Below are 26,058 nucleotides of genomic sequence, written 5' to 3' on the forward strand. Positions count from 1 at the left end.
ACTTTGAATCAGTCAGGCACTTTTATGTGTTACTGGTAGGAGGGTGAATTGCTACAACTGTTCAGAAAATAAAAATTTGGTGATATATTAATTAAATAATCTGTTTTGAAAATTTCTTATTCATATACATAAAATATATGAATGAACAAACAATATACATTTATGTACATACACACACGAGATATATATATTCCTTTTTCTCCAAGGGTATACATAAAGGTATTTATTATGGCAGTTTTATTGTAGCAACTACGAAACATATACACAAAGCAAGAAAACTGCAAACAACCTGGATGTACATTGAATCTGAGTAGTTTAAGAAAGGATGGTATACATATAAACTTGAAAATTAGGCAGCTATCTAGAAGAAATAAATCAAATTTATATCTAAAGACTCTGAGGTACATCTATGACTTATTATTTTTAAGAAAAGCCAGTTGTAGAGTAAGCATGACAAAGTTTTAAAACAACAATAAAATACATATGTATTTAAAATAGAGAAATGTATAATGTAAATTAAAAAGATTTACATCCCTACACAATTATAAAGGTAAGCTTCAATTACCTGGAGTATGTGTTTATGTATGTGGAATCCTTTTTACCTGATCTTCCCTAATAAACTGGGAATAAAAAATTATTAGGTTATTAATAAATTATTAGTTATCAATAAGTTATTCTGCATTTGGATTAATAATACCTTTAAAAAATTAAAAAAAAATGTTCTTTGTAACAGAGGTTCCTGACAATACAGCTAATGTTAAGATCCTAAAGGCAATCAACACAATATTTTACTTCAGAAAATTTTAGATTTATTTATTTGAGAGAGAGAGAAAGAGCATGAGAGCAGGTGGCGAGCAGAGGGAGAAGGAGAGAAATCCTCAAGCAGACTCCTCACTGAGCACAGAGCCCAATGCGGGGCTTGATCCCAGGACCCTGAGATCATGACCTGAGTGGAAATCAAGAGTCAGATGCTTAACTGACTGAGCCACCCAGGAGCCCCCTACTTCAGAAAATTTTAGGTGACCAGAAAGGGCTGCATCCGGGAGCACGTGACAAAGGGTGAACACAGAGCAGGTGTTAGTACATTCTGGCTGACAGAAAAGATGGTTAGGCTTTCAGCAGAGAAGAATAGTTGGTGGGAGTTCCCCAAGAGGAGGGCTCATGGCAGCGTGAAAAGCTACCAGCAGGTAGAGATGAGGGCTGGCTGTGAGATCTGAGTTCAAAGACAAAACAAGTAATGAGGCAGGTCTCCGGGCTCAGAAGAACTGAAGTGCTAATTGGTGGACCAAAGCAGACACTTGGGAAGGGAAGAAGATGTCAAGAATCCAGGTAATTAACAATGGCATATAAGCACGGTTTTAGTCAGCACCACCCCATGGTGCTGTGCGAACCGTGTGATGCGCAGCTTCGCGGGATGCTGATGGCTTAAACTACCATGTGAAGGGTACATCCTAGATTTATACAACAAGGCAGGAGGCTGTTAAAATGCAGAGATTTTACCCCAAGATCAGAGGAGATTAAAATAGACAATTCTGCTGATCATCATCACAATCATCAGCAGCACCACCACTATTGTGACAGGTGACCTTATTACAACGTGTTACGCTGCACAGAACAAATTCATTGTTCTAGAAAGAATCAAAGGAGGTAGCCTGGTCAGGTATTACAATCACCATTAACATGAAAAAACAAAGACTCAGAAATGTTCATTGATCTCAAAGGTAGTCAATGGTCAAACAGGCATATAAACCCAGGATGTCTCCTAAAACCATCTGTTCCCACTGTCTTAAATTGCTCACAATGAGAATGGAGATTGGTCCCTGACACTGGGATTGGCCTGCAGAGCAAAGAGCCAACAGATCATTTTACACCTTGTAGTCCTTTCATAAGAACTATATTTTCTTGTTTTTTTAAACCTAATAGGTAAACAAATTTTCCCTTCAGGGGATTTCCTGCTGTGTAACATTCAGCCTCAACCTGTCCATCATACTGATGGCTATTTTGTTGTAGTGACTATTTGTTTAGACAGAATGTGTCACAAAAAGGGTTTATAACAGCTTACGAAAACACCTACAATACAAAATAAAACCGAATAAAAGGTAAGGAAATGAGGAAATTGAATTAGAAGAAAAATGAGTGAAGAAAAGTAAACATCCTGCCAAAAATGAAGTTAGTTCACAAAATAAATAAGGCACTCAATAAAGTTCTCTATATTTGCTAGAGGTGGACCGCAAATTTGGCTCTCATCAGGAAGAGAAAAAAGGAAACATGATTTACAGCATTTACAGCATTTAAAAGATATAATTAGGGGCGCCTGGGTGGCTCAGTCATTAAGCGTCTGCCTTCGGCTCAGGTCATGATCCCAGGGTCCTGGGATCAAGCCCCACAACGGGCTCTCTGCTCGGCGGAAAGCCTGCTTCTCCCTCTCCCACTCCCCCTGCTTGTGTTCCCTCTCTCGCTGTCTCTCTCTCTCTGTCAAATAAATAAATTTTAAAAAATCTTAAAAAAAATAAATAAAAATAAAAAAATAAAAGATATAATTATGAGCCAACCAGTGGCTCAGGAGAAATACAAGTATTCTTGGTACTAAGACTGAGAAGTTATATTTTCCGTTGTTCCATATAATACTAATAATAGCAGCCAATTTTTATAAGGATCTTACTATGTGTCAGGCCTGATGCTAAGTGCTTTGAATGCTTTAGTTCATCCAGTTCCCACAAAAATTCCACAGGATGGGTTTTATTAGTATTACTTTTTTTATAGTTGAGGAAACTGAAATACAGAGATGGTAAGTAAGTCCCTGGGAAAAAAACACAATTAGTAAGTGCCTGATTTGAGATTCCAACACAGTTCCGTGAAAGTTATTCTTCCAAAGCTATTCTTCTACCACCTGACTACCATTTAGGAGCTATACCTTGATCCAATCCTTAAGTATCCTTGAATATCCAATAGAATCCCTCAAGATCCAACATTATGTAGTTCCCACCATGCTCTCTCTGCCACCCATATTTGTTTTGTTTTTTTTTGTTATGTTATGTTAGTCACCACCATACAGTACATCATTAGTTTTTGATGTAGTGTTCCATGATTCATTGTTTGCATATAACACCCAGTGCTCCATGTTTTGTTTTCTTCATTGCACTTAGCACCACCTGAAATTATTGTGTACAGTTGTTTACTTATTTTATTGTTTTTCTCCTATTAGCATGTGAACTACAGAGCTGTAATGATCTTATCTTTTTAATCTTCTATCCCGAGTCTGCTTTACTACCTAAAACATAGAAGGTGTGCAATAATATTTTTGAATAAATGTTTCAAGGAGCAAGGAGTAGGTGTCCATTCAACATGTTTTCATGTCTGAAAATCCAGTTGCTCCTATTTATTCTTAGCTCCTTATAGATATTACTCACATATTCTTCCCCAGTCTCTATGACTTATATCAAAAATGCACTGTGTCCTATAACTTGGCTATTTTTCATAAGCCAGAATGGCATAGACTTGTTTTTACTCATTTGATCTAATTTCAAAAAAAATATGCTTAAGATTATAGATGTCACCATCACTTGTCACACATGAGGAGATTTTTTTTTTTTTATTTATTTGTCCTTAAAAAATGATTGCTGATTTTTCAAAGCCTACATTCAAAGAATTTGCCTCATGGCCTGTTCAACATAGATGTTGCTATTTGCTGCCCAATATGTCCTATTTTAAAAACAGACCAGTTCTAAAAAAGAGAGAGAAAGCAACATGTGTTTAAAGCACAAAGAACCAACAGGAACTTGTTCTGGTTAATACCCAATTCCAGTTGCCATGTTTTCAGGCAGGAAAAATAATCAAATTCTTAAACAATGCAGCTTCACTAGGTCCATGGGAGCATGAGATAATTAGGGGGTTTTTGAACTACAGATACACAAACACATACCAAAAAAAAACAAAAACAAAAACAAAAAAACAAAACCCAAGACATTCAGAATAATTGATTGGATGACATTAATAAATGCAATTCAGGAAGTCCCAGAATATGACAGATTCTTAGCCCTGATTGTCTAGATGCATATTCTCAGCATTCTCTAAATCTTTCAGGATTTCTTGGAATTTGTGTCACATGGCTGTCATTTCCAGAGAGGAGGGCTAACAAATCTCACAAACACATCTCCTCCTGCCATCTTAGAAACTGTCTGTGAACAGGTGGCCTATCCCACAAAATTGGTTCTTCCTCTTCTTTTTTCTTTGAAGTTATCTGTTGCTAACTTACTGTTTTAGTAAAAAGACACAATCATATGAAAATGTAGGCTAAATGGACAGATATGTAAAGTAGATGGTGTCTTCTTGACTTATTTTTCTGAACTCAAATGTTCCAAATATGGCACACAGGTAATGAAAGAAACAATTCAGGACAAGAATAATGGCTGGATTATATTTTCATACCTTAAAAACAAAATTTGGAAAAGACTTAAAGCACAAGATTATGACCAATCTCTTTATAAAAAGACAATGATACGTGCCTACAGTGATGTGATATTGTGATTTATAATTTAAAAAAAAAATTTTGGTTTTCATCCACAGTTCCTGTCACAAAGCTCCTAAAACCCTCGTAGTTTCCTATCTAACAGCAATAGAGGCATTTTTAGTCATATTATTTAGTTTCCAGAGCCATAAAAGTGAAACAGGTGTTTTTCATTATTCATAACAAGCCCTTTCAATCGGTTTTATGTTAATAAGGTGACTTTTGGAAACACCCTAAAGATGGGCAGTCAGGTGGCCAAGGGAACCAACCAAGTGATTAGAGGGACCGAGCTTTCAGTCCCCCACACCCTGGGAAGAAGAGGGGGGCTGGAGGTTGAAGAATCGCCAATGCCCAATGATTTAATCAATCATGTCTACATAAGGAAGCCTCCATAAAAACACAAAAGAAGGGGGTTCAGAGAGCTTCCGGGTTGGCAAACACAGGGTGGTGCTGACAGAACAGCACACCCAGAGGAGACATGGAAGCTCCGCACTCCATCCCTTTGTCCCATGTCCTTTCTATTTGTCCGAGGCGTCTCTTCCACTTCTCTATGCCTGACTCATAATAGCTTTTAGAATTCACTGGCAATCTAGTAAGTCAAAGGGTGTGATCTCCCAAGTAGATAGTGTCAGAACTAAGTGAAATCGTAGGACCCCCAGCTGGTGGCCCAGAATTGCTTGGTGAGGGAAACCTGCCCCCTCTTCACATCTGCTAGCCAGACATGTCATAAACAAAGCACGGAGAGTAAAGAGTAGAGGAGAGAGACACAGGAGGCATTTTCCCTTTACATTTTGGTGTGAGAAGTGGGGTTTGCTAGAACAGTCTTGGCTCATGGAAACATGTGGTTTGGAAGAGAAAGGATGACAGGGCAGGCAGTGGTCCTGTGGTCACTTGTCATATGAAGCGGCAGCTAAGCTATGCTCAGTTACTAAAGGTAAAAGCTGCCGATGAGGAAGCTTTGTAACTTTGCCAGGGGAGAGAACCTTCCAAAGACTTTTAGCTCCTGTGTTTTCCTAAAACCAGACAAAGGAACAAATTGTTTCTGCCATCAGAGCTATAGAGATCAAGATGAAGGAACTAAAAATGGTACCAAACTGATCATGACCAGGCAGGGTCAGAAGCCCAGAAAGTCCAGTCTAATTATCCATTAGCAGTTAGATTTTCAAGTGGAGCATTTTATAGTCACAACAACAAAACAAACAAATAGAAACCCTAAGCATGCTTCATAGGATTTATGATTAGAAAGCAACAGAGAAAGAAAGAAGGAAGAAAAGAAAGAAAAAGAGACAAAGTCACCCACAGAGGGTACAACAGAACAGTTCTTAACAACCGGAAAACCCCACAGCACCGTTTTTAGAGAGAGACCAGACAAGAAAATATTTGCTCCAAAGGAAAGATACCTTCTTTGTTCATCTGCTGACACCATTTGTTTTTACACTATTGGGGAAATTTTAGATTACAAAGAGTTTTTAGGCACCAACATAAAGACACACAGAACTTTCCAACTTCCTCAAATGAAAAATCCTGAAATACAACATTTATGTGTTCTTAACAGAATATCCTCTTTTTTGTCCTACTAACTTCCTTGATTGCTTTAAGTATTTCCCTTGCTTTAGATTTAAGGTTGATGGAACATAAATAATTTGGCCAAGCAAGAGAAGAAATAGACCCCATATTATAATTACATATAGAGTTCATAAAAAGAGTGAAACTACTCTTAGGATAAGCTCACTACATCAAAAACTAATGATGTATTGTATGGTGACTAACATAATAAAATAAAATTAAAAAAAATAATATTAACCAGGCAGTTGCAATGAAAAGAATACTATGTTTGTTACAGTCAACATTTGTTTCTCCTCAGAATTAGCTGCCTTAAACCACTGAATGTGTTGGGAATGTAAGTCAATACATAAAATGGTAAATCTATTATACAATGGAATTTTTAGCAGTTGTTAAAAATGATGCTTTATAAAGACAGTTAATGGAACCAAAAGATGTCCAAAATATAAACTAAGTAAAAAAACAAAAAAACCCAAAAAACTGCAGGGGTGCCTGGGTGGCTGGTCAGTTAGGCATCTGCCTTCGGCTTAGGTCATGATCCCAGGGTCCTGGGATTGCGTCCCGCATCAGGCTTCCTGTTCAGTAGGGAGTCTGCTTCTCCCTCTCCCTCTGCCCCCTGCTCAAGATCTCTCTCTGCCTCATGCTCTCTCTCTCTCTCAAATAAATAAAATCTTAAAAAAAAAAAAAACTGCAAGCTTTATGTATGCAGATTCCATATATCTGTAAAATAGTCTATACCTATATATATGAGACTATACAGATACATATATCAATATGACATTATTATCTAACAGTTAAGGATTATTTTTATTCCTATTTTTCCTTCTCTTTATTTCTAAATATTCTGAAACTCTATGAAAGTACATTACTTTTGGAGTCAAAAATATTACTAAATATCCAATATCCAATTAGTATGATAATCAATTAAACCAGTTCTCTTAAGACTCCAGTCATCCTAATGTTAGTCTAAATGATTCAAAACAAGCAGATGCACTAAGTGGTCCAGTGTCAAAACTTCACACAGATATTGCCTCAGCTTGACCTCTAGCATTTCCAGAATGTGTTCCAGCATCCTCCTTGCTGCTTTAGTAGTGAGAAATGGAGAAAAGCAACAGATGGTGACAATTATGCCAAGCTCAAGAATGAAATTTCTACTTCAAGACAATTTGCACGGGTACAATAATATCTGGAGACTCTAAGCACAAAGCTTTCCAAAATGCAAATGTTTCGGATAAGAAGAAAGGTGATTATATAAGAAGATCTGATAGTTTAACATGAAGCTAATTTAGGTCACGAAAAGAGTAAAAATTTAGCCAAATTTCTGAAGTAGATTACAGAATTTCTTTTTCTAGACTTTCTTAAAAATAAAATCTCATTTGACACTACAATTCCTTTCTGATTATAATCTCTAGACTGGCCATGATGGATCTTATACCTTTTATTCTCTGGCTTCAACAGTAACTTGTAGGTCTCAATGAGTATACTTTGAGAGGATGAAAATTGTCATTAGCTTAAATAAAATGTAATCCATAAAGTTAAATCGTCTATTGAGAAAGTGTACAATACTTTCCCAAAGCAAATGGCTTACGGTAAAATTTAAAATGTTTGAGTTTTGAAGTCAGACAAATTTGGATTTGTATTCTGCTGGTAGCACTTACTATTAACTGTAGAACCTGGAGAATGTTACTGCTATGGGGCCTTAATTTCTTTATCTGTACACTGGAAACTAATCATGAGGGCTTTCTGATGCTTGAAGATTCTTCATAGACGTAGTTTCTTCCATCATTACTCTATATGATGAAATTTCTGTAAATTTACCTTTGGTTTCAGCATACAGTTACCGTTCCTGAAGTTCATCGGTAAGAGTACCTAACAAGCAATGGCATAATACAAAGATGCCCCAGTTTTGCTTTGAAGATCGTGGTCCCCAAACTTTAAGATAACCCCCAATGATCCGGGCCTCCTGGCATTCATGCTCCCTGTAGTTCCCTCCCCCATGAGTATGGGCTAGACCCAGCGGCTCATTACTAATGATAGAAAAAGTGAGGAAGATGTGTGATTTGGAGACTAGGTCATCATGGCAGTGTGGTGTCTCTCTCCCTTCGCATGCTCTGGAGGAAGCCATGTTGTGAGCAGCCCTGTGGAGATGTCCGTGTGTTGAGGAACTGAAGTCTCCTGCCAACAGCCATGTGAGAGAGCTTGCAAGTGGAGCCTTCAGCTCAGTCAAGTATGCAGAGGTAGCCCCCGCTGACAGCTTGACTGCAGTAACCCCTGAGGCAGAAGAACTACACAGCTAATCTGCTCCCAGATTCCTGGCCTTCAGAAACTCTGTGAAATCATAACTATTTCTCATTTGAAACTGTTAAATGCTGAGGTAATATGTTATGCAATAATAAAACAGCTAATACACAGACCAGATCCAAATGACAAAATTGGTAGGGTCTACAGACAAAATACCATTTCAAGGAAGACAGAAAAGAAGTTTCTAAACCATGACTACGTTTACTTAAAAATCAAGAAAAAGAGTTACACATTTTATTATTTAACAAATGTGCCACCATAGTACATTTTTCTCTCGGGCTTTTATATTTACTCCGTCTAGGAACTTGGGACAAGCGTCCCAAGACTACGGGAAGACATCTGAGTCACATTCTTCATTACAGTAGGCTTGTGTCTTACATCTATTTAGCATTTTGGACTCAGTATTTAGTATTTGACCCCAATACCCTTCACATAAAATAATTCATTATTTTCCTAAAGCCTGCATTTGAATCACACTTTCTGTGAGTTGCCCACCATGAGCCAGTCACTTAGCTCAGGAATAAGCCCATGCACCTGCCTCCGCTATAGCTCAACATGCATTCTTGCCCACCCCCTGCCCCCATATAAACAGCATCAAAAACCGTACATGGGCAACAGTGGTTTTCACAAATTTGAGACATTCTTGAGACATAATATCACACATCTAACAGATTGCACTAACTCCTAACTGGCAAATAGTCTGGGTGTTGGGACATAGCCCAGGCACCTGAATTTTCTCCTCCGTCAGAGAAAACCTGCTGCCTAATAGGGCCACTGTCAGAAAGTTTAGCGTATAACCTTAGTCACCCATTCCTGAGTACAAGAATCACATTACTGAGGCCAAGTTGTAAGTCCTCATATCCTCATTATTTCCTGAAGGGGCTATTGTGTCTTAATAAAGATTGAAGTCCAGATACTCTGCTTTAGCATACATTTCAACTGGCATCTGACATCTATTCCATCTTTGCTTGTTAATAGCGTCTCAATTTTTATTCAAGTAACCTCCCCTTTCATAAACAGCTTGTGGGCTTTTAGGGATGCTCTAGGGGTGGGGCATGTAGTTTAGGTTTGAGATAATTAGTCTAATACTATCACCGGGCTGAAAGTTGTTCAGGGATGAAGTGAGTAATTAACTTAAATTGGACTAGTCATAGAGATGCCCAGGATATTACTGACGGCTGTGAAAGGGCAATTTTTTTCCACTAAATATGAACCTGCAAGGATAAAACTCCAGGCGTTTCAGGAAACCATGCTGAGAGCAAGAAAAGAGAATCAGTCTGAAAATGAAGTCACCCCAGGGAAAGCAGAGCTGGGAGACTGATCCTGGTCAATTATTTGTCTTTGTCAAACCATACCTAAAGCTATACATACTACAGAAATGTTTGTTACCTGAACCACGAATTTTCTCTGGTTTGGACTAGATTCTTGTCACTTGCCACAAAATATTCCTAACTAATAAACTTCCCTGATATGGCAGAATTCCAATGGTAGGTACATAGGTTAAATCACCTTTTGGGACATTCCCTACACAAATACAAAATTATGATTAAAACAATATGTCTTTTGAGGCGCCTGGGTGGCTCAGTTGGTTGAGCGTCCAACTCTTGGTTTCAGCTCAGGTCATGATCTCAGGGTCATGGGATGAGCCCGGCATCGGGCTCTGCGCTCAGCGTGGTGTCTGAGGGAGATTCTCTCCCTCTCCCCCTCCCCCGTGCCCACTCTTTCCCCTGCTTGCTCACTCTCTCTAAAATAAATAAAATCTTTCCTAAAAAACCAAATAATAATATGTCTTTTGAAAAAGTACCCAACCATTTCTTATCCACATAACACACGAGATGCTACAAAACACATAAAAAGCCACATAACACATGAAATGCTACAAAATTTATTTATTGTGTCAAAGCAATGAGAAGGCTGGACCTTCTAAGTCCTTCAGATCACATCTAGAAATTATCTCTTTCCCTGTAAGATGAAACTCAAAAACCGGTCAACAGCAGAACCAAGCTGAAGTGAGGCATAACGCAGAGCTCGGGATGTAACCGAAACCCAGCTATCCGAAGCATTTGGTTTTATTCATCTTCTAAATCAACTGCTTGATAAAAATATTTTCAAAGAAAATTTTGTGTCAAAAAATCAGAGAATGTCTGTGTGCTGGTCTGGGTGAACGGTGAGCAAGACAAGAAGATTTAGGACTCTAGAAAACTCACAGGGACCATCTGAGGCTCCTGGAAACTCTCCATCATCTTCCTATGGGCTTAGAGAAGTCCTCCCTCTGCCCTAAGAACTGCCACTGTACCCTCTCTTTTCTCCCCCTTCTTTCCTCCCTGCCTTCATCCCTTCCCGTCCGCTCCCCTCCACTTTCCCTTCTCATCTTCCTCCTATCCCTTCTCCTTTTTCTTCCTTTTATTTTCCTTCCTAGGAAGATCATCCTATGAAGTAAGCCATAATCCCCCCACCTTTTAGATTTCAAAGCCTTCCTAGTCCCAGTTTTCTCAGATTTTTCCCAGGCTAGAACATTCTTCACTCGGCAACCTAGGCTGAACTTGCTGAACTGGAAAAGCCTGCAGCTGCTTCCACGCTACCATTTTCATCCATACCTCTAGATTTGCTCCTTCCCAATGTCATGGTCTTGTGGCCTGACGTATAACTACAGAATTTCCCGCACACATCTGTTTATAGCCATTTTTTTTTGACTCCTACTACAGCCCTGACCTTGAGGACATTCATATTCCCTCTATATTGCATTTGTATGGAAATCCTAACAACAGCTTCTTCATTGGGCTTCTGAAATGTAATTAGCATTCTCTGGGATAAACATTCTAATTACACTGTTCTCTCCTTGGAATAAATGAACTACAGATTTCCCTGATCATAAAAGAAAGGAGGAAAAGGAAAAAAATTCATTTGTGGGTAAATGCTCTAATGAAATGCTTTGTGGAGCCCACTGGGAATCAGGAAAGGAGGAGTGACACATACCTCTCTCATGTCCCTGTGAAATTTCTCATTCTATAATCCACTGTCTTAATGATGTCAGAAACAAGAGGGAGAGAAAAAAATATAGGAAGAGGGGAAAAAAGTCCTCTCTCCCTCTCAATGGAAACCTTAAAAGTTGCATATAGGAATTTGGCACTGGTGTTTTTACTCTGGCTGAAAAAAAAAATCCTGGTAATTTCTCTAATTCAGGAAACTAATACTCATAAACACTACTCATTTTGGTATAAATTAAGCCATAAAATAATTCCTTGGTACCCCTGCAATATTCCTCAAGTAATACTGTGTGTGTGTGTGTATACACACATAAAACACATCTACACCTTAGCTACACAATCATCAATTACTCTATCAAAGTCATTTAGCCATTAGAGTTATCTCCCTTTCATCATCTGCACTTCATTTCCAAACCTCTTTTCTGGACAGAATGAACCTTCAAACCAGCTGATATGTGATTGAATGGTGACTGTCTGCTTTTTGAGTCAGTAGAACATTACTGATTTATTAAAAAATAACCCTATTTTCCTGGTTTCCCTACTAAATCACACCTGCGTAAGTAATGTCAATAGATTACAGGAAACATTAACACTAGTAACTGTTGCAAGCCACCATAGCCACAGCACGGTTAGAGACTAGATCAAGGAGGCTAGGGAAGCCTAATACAGCAAAATCGCCTGTTGCCTTCATGTAATCATCACCCGTAAGAAAAAGCACAGCTTCTTCATGCGTCTCCAAACCACAAACAAGCTAAAAGTGAAATGACCTGCCAAAATTCCTCACTGATGCCTTTCATCCTCCATAATATGAAATTAGCTAGACAGTACATGACATTATAAGACAGAACAAACCTCTTGAACAGTAATTAACAGTGACTTTAAGAGTTGACAACAATGGGAATATGATGGTCACCAGAGGAAATATCTCCCATGAGCCCTCGCATTAACACAGGCACATCCAGATACAGCCACATCATTATCATCATTAATCTTCACCAAATAGAGTACATGGCTTTCACCTTCAGAACATCTGTTACTCATGTAAATGCACAAAATTTGTTCAAGTATTTCAGGAGCCAAGTGACCCACATATTTTGTAACAAGAGCTCATCTTGGGTTCTCAATTTATGATTTTTTTATTGAATTACTGACATTTCCTCTCAGACATTTCCCAAGCAAAGCCAGAGATTCCATTTCATTTGCTCTATTTCTGGATCCCCCAAATGACAACAGGATCATAATAAATACTCAGTGCGTGCTAGTTGAAAGCATCAGTGAATAGATTTTGATTGTCAATACCAAGTGTTTTATATGTAGTAGATAAAAAATAAAGGAAAGGAAAAAAAAAGTTTGTTAGATTTAATTACATTTGGCTCATAGAGAGATTGTCAAAATGCAAACATGGTTTAAATGCATGATCTTGGCCTTAAAAGTCAACATATTTGATTATATTTCGGGGCAGAAATGCAATAACAACCATTTAGCTACTGATTTGTAGTTTTAATGCGTATCCTCCTGTTGTGACTTTAAACTTAAGAGGCATTGTAGTCTAAACAGGGCATCAACCTCAGCATGTATTTAAGCTGTGATACCTCCATAAATTGGGGAACTCTGGCCTGGGTTACATACCCTAAGAATACAAGCAATGGAATCACTGCATCATCTTGATTAATAAAGGCTGATGCCTACTCAGTGATACTAGGAATATTATCCATCAATTACTTATTATTTATTCCAGTGACAGAAAACTACCTCCCCGCCCCCACAACACCCCTTCCTTTCAGTGGTCTCTTCACTTGTTACAATTTGAAACAAGTACCCAGAGATCTTCAGGAAGTACTATTTATTTATATAAACTGAGACTTAGCCCTATCTGCTTCGAACAGATTATCACAGAAGACAGGCTCAGCGCAGAATATTATCTACTGTAACTGCAAGGCCTTCCTAAGGCCATTTTTTATTCAAATATTTATTAAGTACTGTGTAGTGTTGGTGGTATAGTGGTGAGTATAGCTGCCTTCCAAATATGTATTAAGTAACCACATGTGCCATGCCCTGCGCTCTGCACAGAGCATACAGACAAGGTTTCTCATTTCATGGGCTTACATTCAAGAAGAAGCCAAAAGACAATAATCAAGTAACAAAAAAGAAAAGACATATCAAGGAATGAGAAGTGCTGGGGTAAAGAATCACCGAGATCCGATGATAACTATTCACCATTAGGTTTTGTTTTCAAGCCACAACCACAGAGGAAAGTATCAGCGTCAGCATAATGCAATACTTACCACCACAATTACATTTGCTGCAGGGATTGGAAGGTTTTCCACTTCAAGATCTTGACCGGCCATGGCCAGCAAATTGAGAGATGGGTCATATGCAGGTCTAGGAAATGCTGAATTAACAATTTGGTGCTGTTCATTTATTTGCGTTTTAGAAGAGGAATGGTAGCTATGTTTATATATCTTTTGTGGAGTTATGTCCAGGCTCTTCTCAATGTCTTGCGAATGGTGATAAATGAATGCTGGCTTCCCACTCTTCTTCTGATGAACTGCCAAGAACTGATCATTATTTCCTGAAAAGCACCCTGAAACGAGGAGAAGGCAAAAACAAAAATCAAAGACCTTCACTGAGATGAGTAGAAAGATCCGATAAAGAGAATCACCTGTCTTCAGGCAGCTTTAAGACTTGTGACGAATTTAGATGAAGTTGGTCTCCACCTTTTCCCCTGCTTCATTTTCCCACAAATAGAACGCATTTGGTGGTATGGAGGCATCTCAGAGACTTTGGGTAGACAGAGGTGGGTGTAGTTTGAAAAAGTCCTATTTATCAGATATTCTTATATGTCTTTTGGTCCAGAATTTCCTCCTTTATCTACACTCCCAGGTCTAACACCCAGGTGAGCTTCTATTCCTGAATGTCCTATCTGTTCCTCAAATAACCATTTATGTCATAGTTAAGCTTTCCTCCCTTTAATCAATAGTCTTTCATACAATTCTTATTTTATACTTATTTTATCTTGCTTATAGTTAGCAATGTATAATTTTTTTAAATGCTTGTAGAATATTTTAAGCTGAGGACAGAAATCTGAGGAGACTCATTATGGTCGCAACTTCCAATTCTGTAACAACATCCATTCTCTCCTTCTTACTCACTAATATGGCTGTCCAGGTAACGAAATGCATTCACCTTTATTTCTTCTGTTAGGTAAATATCCACAGACTTGAATAACTTTTTCTCCTATTTGTCATTGGCCACAGGAGGAAAGAGATAACATGTACACGTAAGCCAAAAGAATATCACTAGGTCAAGCATCAATTAGAAAAGCAAACTTAAGGGGCCTGGGTGGCTCAGACGGTTAAGCAGCTGCCTTCAGCTTAGGTCATGATCCCGGAGTCCCGCGATCGAGCCTTGCTTTGGGCTCCCTGCTCAGCGAGGAGTCTGCTTCTCCCTCTCCCTCTGCTCCTCCCCTGCTCATGTCCTCCCTCTCTCTCTCTCTCTCTCTCAAATAAATAAAAAATCTTAAAAAAAAAACAAAGAAAAGCAAACTTAAGATCTTCTATATAAGATGATCAGCAGAGTAAGCAGATCACAACATAGTAATGCCACCCACACAGTGCCTAGCAACCCTAGGCACCCCAGATTTTCCCTTGGTGTGTCGATGTCCTTAGAAAATTACTTACCTCTTTTCCCAAGAATTCTGGGATGCCTAGAATTCTTACTGAATATTTATAGTAGAGGAATTGCTAGTTTTTACAGCTTTCTCTCCATCAAGCCTTTTGTGACCAGCATATATGTCTATCCTCTTCAGCAATTCTGCCTGAAATATGCTTTAAACTTTTGCTTAGGGATATAAAGACAGGTGATTTTTTTAGTCAGCTTCAGTGCTTTTTTCCATGATGGAACAGACAGTTTGGGAATCATCTTTGGGTACCAGTGACTTGAGCCTTTCAAATCATTCAAATCACCATTATATTTCATGTGAATTCTGAAATAGTAATAGAAACTAATCATCATATCTTCAGTCCTGAGTTTGTTAATAGACTATAACTTTTTAAAAAGCATACCAAGCTACCATAATTTGCCAAAGATGATGACTTGACAGTGATGACCTTGAAATACCTATAAATTTTATTTCTCTGATAAGAGTTCTTCAGATTTGGAAATGAAACTGTCATTAGGAACATGTATAATTAATGAAATTCAGAACAGGGCACTGTGATGTTATTATTCTTGCACTGTTTTATTAATGGAGAATGGTGCTAAAATGTTTTAGATGTATATTGACTTTCTGACCATGAGATGTTCCTTTAGAACTTTACTAAAAGGGATTAACTCACTAATACTACAGTGTCCTGGAAGAGTTTCTTTAAGAGAGCTCTTTCTTCCCTCCCTTCTTAGAGAACTGAGTCTAGGGGCCCTGGGTGGCTCAGTTGGTTAAGCGCCTGCCTTCGGCTCGGCTCATGATCTCAGGGCCCTGGGAGGAGCCTCACATCATTGGCCTCCCTTCTCAGCGGAGAGTCTGCTTCTCCCTCTCCCTCTGCCCTTCACCCCTTCTCATGCGCTCTCTCCTTCTCTCTCACTCTGGCAAAGAGCAACAAAGAAGTGGTCAACTTGCAGTTAAGAATAGAATGGATGTACTATTTTTATCTTAGTTGGCTTTTTTAAATACTCCTCATTTAAAGATGGTCTGTTGTTTTGGGAAAGGCATACTATCTGCTTGAATGAATTTGGGTTTCTCACCTGAGGGACTGGCCCTTCTACCAAAAAGAGGAATCTATAATGTTCAGTAGCATGAAAACTATATCTGCCACAATAGTGCCATTGAAATGGGCATGTTAATAAAGATTAACATGCAAAAAAGACAGGGCCTTACAAGATTTAGGAAGTAAAAGATAAAATAGTGGGGAATGGGGAATTTCAATAAGAAAGAAAGAAGTGCTTACAGCTTAGGTATGGCTTAGATCAGAGAAGGCAGATATATGAGGAGAGATGAATAAAGAACTGGGAAAGTTACATAATCATCTTCACTCTTTCTTTTTTTCTGCTATCAATCACACCAAATCTTGTCGGAGCCACTTTATTTAAATAAGGTAGGTTAGTCCAACCAACAAATGTCTCTTGTGCTAAAACTGGCCTAAAAGCAAAGGTGAAAAAGTCCAATTATAACACAATTAAAATTTCCCAGACTTATCCAGTTGTGTATGGGGAAAGACTTACTCATGCCCTGTCCTCAAATAACGGGAACCCAGTTGGCAGCATGATATTAGGAACCCCACCATAACCATTAGGCAGGAGAAAGTTTTTCAAAGTGTTGTGCTTAGATCCCTGCATCAGAATCATCTGGGATATTAAGATGCAGAGTCCTACACCCCAGCCTAGAACCACCAAAGCAGAATCTCTGGAGATGTAGCCTAGGAATCTGGATTTATTACTGAATTCTTCTCACATTCAAACTCTGAAGATAAGGACCACTGAGCTAGTATCTGGAATCAGTTTTGTCTTCTCTATCTTCAAATGCTACCTCTCTATTGCCTCCTTCACTTCAGCATTATGAATATACTCAAGTAAACAATTCAGTAATGTTAAGATTGAGATGACTATGAAATATCAAACTTCTGAATTAGACATTTAATAGCTAAGTGTGTAGTTCATGGTTGGAGAGAGAGAAATGAAAGATAGATTTGTGAATCATCCAATACAGATAAAATTTAAAGCCAAGTGACTGGATGTTGATGATGAAGAGAAGATTGCGTATGACAGAGCACCGTAGAATTCAAGTATTTTGAACCAGGGAGCTGAATGAAGGAGCCAGCAAAGGCAAGTGAGAAGGATGGTAAGAGAATAGGAGAAAAACCAAGAAAGAGAAAAAAACTTAAGAAAGAAAACTTGTTTTAGAACCTGTATGTATTATAGGGTTTTAGACAGAGGCAACCGAAAAATCACTCTCATAGTGATGTCTCTAGAAACAAGTATATAAATGCAACTTCCATGTGTTGCCATGGAAGATAAGTCCCACTGAAGACACACTCATAGATTTTAAAAATTACAAAGCACACTGAGGTTGCTGCCATGAGAGACAGAAGATGGAGTGGGAAGATTCTCACCTAAGAAAGAATAAATAAAAGAGAAAAATAAAGGAGTCTTTAAAATAAGTTGATTTAAAACACCCAAAGAGATAAAAGAAGAAAATAACAAGAATTTAAGGAAAGGGAATGGGCCTGTTTCAATCCAGGTGGAAAGCATCAAAACAAAAAATATAATAATTGACGAAACTCAGTGTATAGGTTATATAGTAGACTAGACCCCACTGAACAGAGATTCAGTAGATTGGAAATGTTTAGGTAACAATACAGAAAGAAGCACAGAGAGATTAAGAGAGGAGATGTGAAAAAGAAGGTGAGAGATTCTGGTAGACGGACTTTATAGATCACTCTGTGATCAACACCTACCAGCATTCACATCCTTGTATAACCCCCTCCCATTGAGAGTGAGCTGGATCTCACTCGCGACTTTTAACCAACAGATAATGGCAAAGGTGATGGGCTGTTACGTCCTTGATTAGGTAAAAAAGAGGTGACTTCTGTGTTGTTAGGAGACCCTCTCCCGCTGACTTTGATGAAGCAAAATGCCTTGCTGGAGAAGTCCATGTCAAGGAGGAGGCTTCTAGCCAAAAGCCAGGAGAGAACTGAGGCCCTCAGGGTCACTGATTCCTGCCAACATTCATGTAAATGATATTGGAAGCAAATCCCTCCTCAGATGAGCCTTCCTTTAAGAGCCCAGCCCAGGCCAACACTCTAATGGAAGGCTTATGAGAGACCTTGAAGCAGAAGTCCCAGTTAGCCGTGCCCAGATTTCTGACTCATGGAAACTGAGAAACAGTAAATGTGTACTGTTTTAATCTATTACATTCTAGGGTCATTTGTTATACAGCAACAGGAAACTAATAGAGAGAGGCTGACAGGTACTAAATCATTGAATATCTTTACTCAAGAAATAGAGCATTAGAGAAATCGAACATTTTGCAAAATTTAAGGAGGGAAATGACAAGATAAAATGTCTATTTCTGAAAGATTCCCTAGCTAGACAAGAAAATAGATTGGAAGGAAGTGAGAGTAAGTGCAAAGGGACCAGGTAAAATATTTTAGATGACAGAAGAATGGCCCCAGACTAGGTGGCAGGAGAGGGATGGAGCCGAGGTGAATCTAGTCGACAGATGATCCTTCCTACTCCAGGAGATTCATATATGTTGTCTACCTTGGATTCAGCTGCCTCTACCTTTCATAACTCCTATATATAAATTCCCCAGCTGACCAATGTTGACTCATAGGCAGGGACATCTCTACACCCCTATTCAGCAGGAAGATGTTACAGAAGATAAGACCTTCCACTCTCACAGCAGCCTTAAAGATTTAAAGGTCGAAACTGTTGGACAGGAGGGGGCGGGGTGGAGATGAGGAGGAGAAGAAAAGCAAAAAAAAAAAATGTAGATAAAAATTTGCAGACCATTGATAAATATCTGATACATTCAGAGTATAACACTCCTCAAGGAACTCAGGGCTACCTTAATGTTAATGCTTTGCTAGAGGCAAAAAGCAATCTAAAGCAATCTTAGCTTGACAACAGCCGGGTCTCAAGGATCCTGTTTCTTCTTTAACTTATGAAAATCCCTTTAGAGACTTCCTTTATCTCTACCTACCACCCCCCCCAACTTAAAAGTATATAATCAATTGCTTCTCACAATCACAGTGCAGCTCTTTCTGCCCCAGGGTCATGTCCCTGTGCTTTAATAAAAGACCTTTGTGCATTGGAAAAAAAAAAAGACACTGGAATTGACAAAAAGAGGGAGGGGCGGGGGGAGAGGAGGAGAAGTATTAATTCAATGATTGAGTTAATGTTCTGGGAGGGAACCAACAATGGGGTTTCAAGGGTAATTTCGTTTCTAGTGGGTGACGGACTATATGGGGGTGCCTGTGGTGCCTACAACATATGGAAGCAGAAATATCTAGAGAGCAATTATATGTAAATGAACTCAAGAGGAAGCTCTGGACGAGAGATAGTGCTTAAAAACCATAAGCAAGCTGATGGAAAACTGAGGGATGAGACTGCCTAGGAAGAGTTGTGGGTGAAGAAGAACCAGAAGTCTGCAACCTAGATGCAGAGAAGCCCATACTGAAGGAGCAGTTGGAGATTGTCGAAGTATGGAAGGCATGGGAAGAGTGCAACGAGGAGTCTGTGTGGGGCAGTACCCAGTGTCAGAGACTCTGAGAGTTCAAACAAGACAACCCTGAACATTTGCATAGGGTTTACTTACTTAAAATTTATCAATGGACATCTGAGCCTGGATATTCAGAAGACCAGATTCAACATGGAAAAGGCTTGAGGATAGCATTCTAGAAGCACTAAGCTGACCATCTTCCCCTGTTGAGTCCTTGAACAAAAATAAAATAATTTTAAAGGATCTGAAAGGGTATGGAAGATTCGGAGTCTGGGTAAAATGAGGCAAACACAGCCTGCCTTGTTGTTTCCACGGAATAAAACCTGGGCCAAAATGCATGAGACAGCTATTTGAGGACTCTGGAAAATAAATAGTAGCAGGGGGACTTCAAAGTTCCACAGCATCAGCAGGGAGTTTACCATCTCCCCTGTCTCCCCCAGTATTCTCTAGTCAACCGTAGTGGATGCCAGGGTGCGGACAAAGACAGCTTCAGGAAAAACACTCTAAAACACTAGTTCTGAAAAAGGGAACTCATACTGCTAAAAGAGGCTGCAGGGATCTTTCCCCATTTTTCCTCTCTCTTTTCTCCATTCGCCATGCCCCACCCCAAGCAATGTCACGGCAGCAGTGGCCTTGGCCATGAATGAGAGCTTACGGGGCTCAAAACTCCGCAAGAGGAGAGCCTTTCTTCCTCTTGGGGAAGCTACCATTCTAAGAGAGTGGAACCAACTGTCACAGCTTTTTCACTCTCCATTGTCCCCCCACTTGACCCTGGACTCAGATGCAGTTATAGAAATACAAGAAGCTCACTTCAACTATAATGATACAGATAGGTTTAATGTGAAAGGATGGAAAAAATATGTATCCTGAAAACACTAGTCAAAAGAAAGCCACTATCAGACAACACAGACTTCAGAGCAAAGAAAATTACCAAGGACAAAGAGACACATCACATAATAATGTAATGTACATAATGATGTAATATATATAAGAATATATAATAATCCTAATTGTGTATACACCCCCCCCAAAAAGCATAAAAATACATGAAGCAAAAACTGACCAAAGTGAAAGAAGAAGTGGGCAAACCCACAATTACAGTTGGAGATTTTATCACGCCTCTCTCAATAATAGAACTAGTAGACAGAAAATCAGCAATGGCAAGGTTATAAAGGAACAGAACAACATCACCAACTAACTGGACTTAACAGTTCTTATAGAATGCTCCAACCAAGAACACAGAATACACATTCCTTTCCAGTACACACGGGACATTCGCCAAAATAGACCATATCGTGGGCCATAAAACAAACTTAGACATTTGAAAAAACTGAAATTATACAAATATATTCTCTGGCCATAATAAAATTAAATTAGGAATCAATAATAGAAAACAAGAATATTTCCAAGCACTTGGAAATTGAACAGCATACTTCTAAATATCCTTGGGTCAAAAAATAATTACTAAATTAGAACATGTTTTGAACTGAAATGAAATGAAAATATAACATCATAATTTGTGGGATGCAATTGAAGCAGCACTGTTTAGAGGAAAATTTACAGCATTAAATGTCTTTAATAGAATAGAAGAAAGATCTCAAATCAATAATCTAAGCTTCCATCCACTTTAAGAAACTAAAAACAAAACAAAACAAAAACAGAGCAAAATAAACGCTAAACATGCAGAATGAAATTAAAAATTAAAAATTTAAAAGCAGAAATTATTACGTTGAAAATAGGAAAATAGGGGCACCTGGGTGGCTCAGTCGGTTAAGCGTCTGCCTTCGGCTCAGGTCATGATCCCAGGGTCCTGGGATCGAGCCCCGCATCGGGCTCCCTGCTCAGCGGGAAGCCTGCTTCTCCCTCTCCCACTCCCCCTGCTTGTGTTCCCTCTCTCACTCTCTCTCTGTCAAATAAATAAATAAAATCTTTAAAAGAAAAAAAATAATTAAAAAAAGAAAATAGGAAAATAGAGAAAAATCAATAAAACAAAAGCTGATTTTCTGAGAACAGTAAAATTGATTAAACTCTAGCAAGACTCACAAAGAAATAGAGAAAACACAAATTATTAATATCAGATTAAAAGGAAGGCTATCACTACAGACCCTGCAGACATGAAAAGGATGATAAGGAAATACTATGAATCATCCTTTGCATATAAATTCAACAACTTAGATGAAATGACCAATTCCTCAAAAACCACAAACTAATGAAACTCACACCCAAGATGAAATACAGATCTCAAACTGTCCTAACATTATAAAAGAAATTAAATTTCTACTTAAATTTTTTTGAAAAAAAGATCTTCAGGATCAAATAGTTTTACAGGCAAGTTCTACCAGACATCTAAAGAAAAATATAACATCAACTTCACATGACCTCTGCCAGAAAATAGAAAAGGGACACTTCACAAATCATTTTATGAGGCCAAAATTATACTGATAACAAAGCCAGAGAAAGACAGTACTAAAAAGAAAACCATAGACCAATATTGCTCATGAACACAGATGCAAAAATCCTCAACAAAATATTAGCAAATTGAATGCAGAAGTAATACAATGAATAATATACCATAACCAAATGGGGATTATCCTGGGAATGGAAGGCCTCTTCAATATGTGAAAAGCAATCAACATAATCTACCATGTTGACAGTCTAAAGAAGAAAAACATTATATCAATTGATGCAGAAAAAGCATTTGACAAAATTTGTATCTATTCATAGTTTTAAAAAAGCTAGGCAGACTAGAAATAGAAGAGAATTTCCTTTAAAAAGGCATCTATAATGGGGCGCTGGGCTGGCTCAGTCAGTAGGGCATGTGGCTCTTGATCTCAGGGTTGTGAATTTGAGCTCCACATTGCGTGCAGAGATTACTTTAAAAAAAAAAGTTTAATAAAAGAAAATGTAAAAAGAAAATGTATTCATAAAATTTTTAAAAAATAAATAAAAAAGGCACCTACACTAATACCCACAGTTAACATTATGCTTAATAGTGAAAGACTGAATGCTTGCTTCCCATCCTAAGATAGAGGACAAAGCAACTATGACATCTTACCACTTCTATATGCCATTGTATTAAAAGTCCTAGTCAGTGCAATAAGACAAAGAGAAGAAATGAAATGCATACATACTGGAAAAGAAGAAATAAAACTGTTCTAGTTGCATATGGCATGATCATCTGTGTAGAAAATCCCAAAGAATCCACCACAATCTTCCTAGGATTCACAGGTGAATTTAGTAAGGTTGTAGAATACAAAGTCAATCTGCAAAAGCCAATGGCATTTCTATAAACTAGCAATGTTCAAAAGAAAACTGAAATTTTACAAAAATTTATAACCATTCTAAAAAATAAAATACTTAGGTATAAATCTAACAGATTTTGTATAGGATATGTATACTCGAAATTATGAAATCCTGAAAAACCAATCAAAAAAGACCTAATTAAATAGAATGACATACCCTGTTCATGAATTGTAAGACTACATAATGAAGATGTCAGTTATCCCCAATTAAAATAAAAATCCCAACAGAATTTTTTTAAATAGACATAGTTATGCTCATGTAGGGTTAATCAGATTAAAACAGCTCGTAAATCCCCTAGACTTAGAAACTCTGGTGGCAACCCTCTCAGGTCCCCTCCCTCCTCAGTAGCTTTATACTATCACTTTGCTGTTGCTCAATAAACCTTGCTTTGCTGCCCACCACTCTATCTGATTTACCTCTTCATTCTTCCAAGAGGCATGACCCAGAACCACAGGCACCAATGGAAAAAAATCCCTGTAACACAACTTTAAAACTTTTTGAAGATAGGAGAAAATCTTCATTACCTAGGGTTAGGCAAAGAGTTCTTGGATAGGACACCACAATCATAATCCATAAATGAAAAAAAAATTGATAAACTTGTCTGGATCAAAATTTTAAAAATTTTGCTCTGTAAAAGACAATTGTAAAGAGAATGAAAAGGCAAGCTACAGAGTGGGAGAAAATAATGGTAAATCACATATCCAGCAAAGATGTGTAATCAGAAAACATATAGAACTCTCAAAACTCAATAGTAAGAAAACAAACTAATTTAGAAAAGGGCTAAAGTTGAACACTTTGTCAAAGAGAATACATAAATGACAAATAGGTACATGAAAATCTGCTCAATCCTATTAGCCAAGAGAAAAATCTATATTAAAACTGTGATATGATACCACCACACACCTCTTAGAATTGCTAAAATGAAAAATACCAACAATTCTCAGTACTGGAGAGTCTCTGTAGGAATTAGAAGTCTCAGACCTTGTTGGAGGGCATGAGAAATGGCAAAGGCGCTATGGAAAATAGTTTGGCACTTTCTTATAAAATTAAATATACATTTACCAGCAATCCCACTTCTACATACTTACCCTAGAAAAATAAACACTTATATTCACACAAAAATCTCAAGCAAATTTTTGTGCCAGCTCTAGTCATAACTGGCCCCAAATGGAAACAACTCAACAGTCCTTCAGTGCGTGAGTGGGTGAACTTTGATACATCTATACATTGGAATATTACTCATCAATAAAAAGTAATGAACTATGGATCCATACAACAACTTGGATGAATCTCAAGGGCCTTAGGCTGAGTGAAAGAAGACAGTCACAAAACAACACATATTGTATGATTCCATTAGATGACATTCTTGAAAAGATACAAACTATAGTGATGGAAGACAAATCAATTGTTATCAGTACTTAGGGGCCAGGGGTGGGGGACATAGCATGAAGGAGTTTCGGGGGCTGAATGACCTTTTACGTATTGCGGTAGTAATTACATGAATCTACACAAGTATTAAAATTCATAGAACTATACACTCAAAGAAGTCAACAGATTACACTATGTTTTGCAAGCTACTTTTTAACTCAAAACTGTATCAAAGCATCTTTTCTCTAACTGCAAATCTATATAGTTAAAAAATGATTGATAAATTTATAGAAGGTAATTCCAGTGTGTATGTGGGAGAAAACTAGATTTAATTGGAAAGCAAAGTGGGAGATAAAGTGAAAACAACAGTGTGGACAACTCTTCAAACAAATTTAGGTGTGATAAGAGAATGACAGTGTGTTATCAGGAAGGGAGAGTAGGGTTGAGGGATTTGGTTTTTTTCAAGATAGGAGAGATGTGAGCACTTTTATTCCTTAAAAGGAAGAGCCATTTGAGGAGTGGTTGAAAATGTAGGGGAAAGCAGGTGACATCATAATAGACATGAGCTCTCCCACAAGATTGGAGGAGTTGGGATTCACAGAACAGGCAGCGGGGTGAACCTGGGGTTGGAGAGAGGTATTTCCTCTGTTACAACAGGAGGGAGGGGGGAAGGTGGGAAAATCTGGGATGGTAAGGGATCTGGTGGTAGAGGTTGAGCAAGTTATCTTCTGACGGTTTCTATTTTCTCCATGTAGAAGTGAAGTCATCTCAAGAGGGAGGACAAGGGAGGAAAGATAGTAAGCTTCAGGAAAATGGAGAAAGACTGAAACAGTTGTAAAGAACCAAGAGATAAAGTTGATTAATGTGTAGGAGGATTCCTCATCTTCACTGAGAACTCAGTCTGTTGCAGCCCAGAACAGATAGAGTGTCTCACAGAATGTTTAGTAAACAGCTTGTCAAAGATATTCATCTGCATTTAAAATGTAAGTACTTTGACCATAGAAGCAACACTTACATGCGAATAGCCAGTTTTGATGGTCTTAAAATTCCATGATTTAAATTTCATTTTGAACCTTGTAATCTCTGAAGAGATCTTTAACAGAGAAGAAATGGATGAAATTACAATGTTAAGTTAGAGTATGTTATGATTACGTTATGTTATGATTCAATATTTCAGATTCAGTGTTGGTAATTCTTAGATGAACAGGGTAGAATGGCCTTGCCTGCACCCTCTCAGGATAAATCTTTGTACAGCAAATGTTTAAATCAGTGTCAGTAACTTGTGAAAGGAAAAAAAGGATGAAGCAATGTTCTCTAAAGAGACCTGAAAAAGTGACCAATCAAAAAAAGGCAGCTTTGTTCTCTGATCATTTTGTGAAAGGATAATCATTGTTTTTAAAGCACTGCCAACACTTTCTTCTCTAGAAATTGGATATAAATGGATAACATCAGGGAAGTCCCTCAGGAATTTCTACAAGAGAAATGATAAGGCTCTCCTTTGATTTGTAAATGCCTCTCAGAAAAAGTTAAAAATACACAGGCGTACTAGTGAAAGCTTATATCGCAGATGCCTATTAATAGTAGTCAGGAAGGAAAGAAACATACTTTTTTTAAAAAGCAATGGACTGGGAGGTAAGGGACCTAGATTCTAGTGCAAGACGCCCCCCACCATCACCATCTATGTGAACTTGAGCAAGTCTCAGAGCTGAGCCTCAGTTTCTCATCAGAGAATGAAAGTGGTTCTTGTAGATCTACAACTAGATTACAACGCGCTGTGCTTCAAGAAAAGAGAAGCTCCAATTCAATAAGAGTTT

The 26,058-nt window shown here is 38.1% G+C and overlaps 1 protein-coding gene across 1 annotated transcript in view; it reads right to left on the reverse strand.

Annotated features, from left to right (window-relative positions):
• The window catches only part of PTPRR (protein tyrosine phosphatase receptor type R), a 240,372-nt gene that overhangs the window by 202,549 nt on the left and 11,765 nt on the right, over positions 1-26,058 (reverse strand). Inside the window, exon 2 of the mRNA XM_028110864.2 lies at positions 13,644-13,942. Coding sequence (XP_027966665.1) covers positions 13,644-13,942 — 299 coding nt within the window. The remainder of the gene's footprint in view (positions 1-13,643; positions 13,943-26,058) is intronic.

Source organism: Eumetopias jubatus, unplaced genomic scaffold (genome assembly GCF_037043125.1).
Source record: "Eumetopias jubatus isolate StellerSeaLion01/CBP00866 unplaced genomic scaffold, mEumJub1_p1.0 scaffold_8, whole genome shotgun sequence".
In the NCBI taxonomy this organism is placed as follows: Eukaryota; Metazoa; Chordata; class Mammalia; order Carnivora; family Otariidae; genus Eumetopias; species Eumetopias jubatus.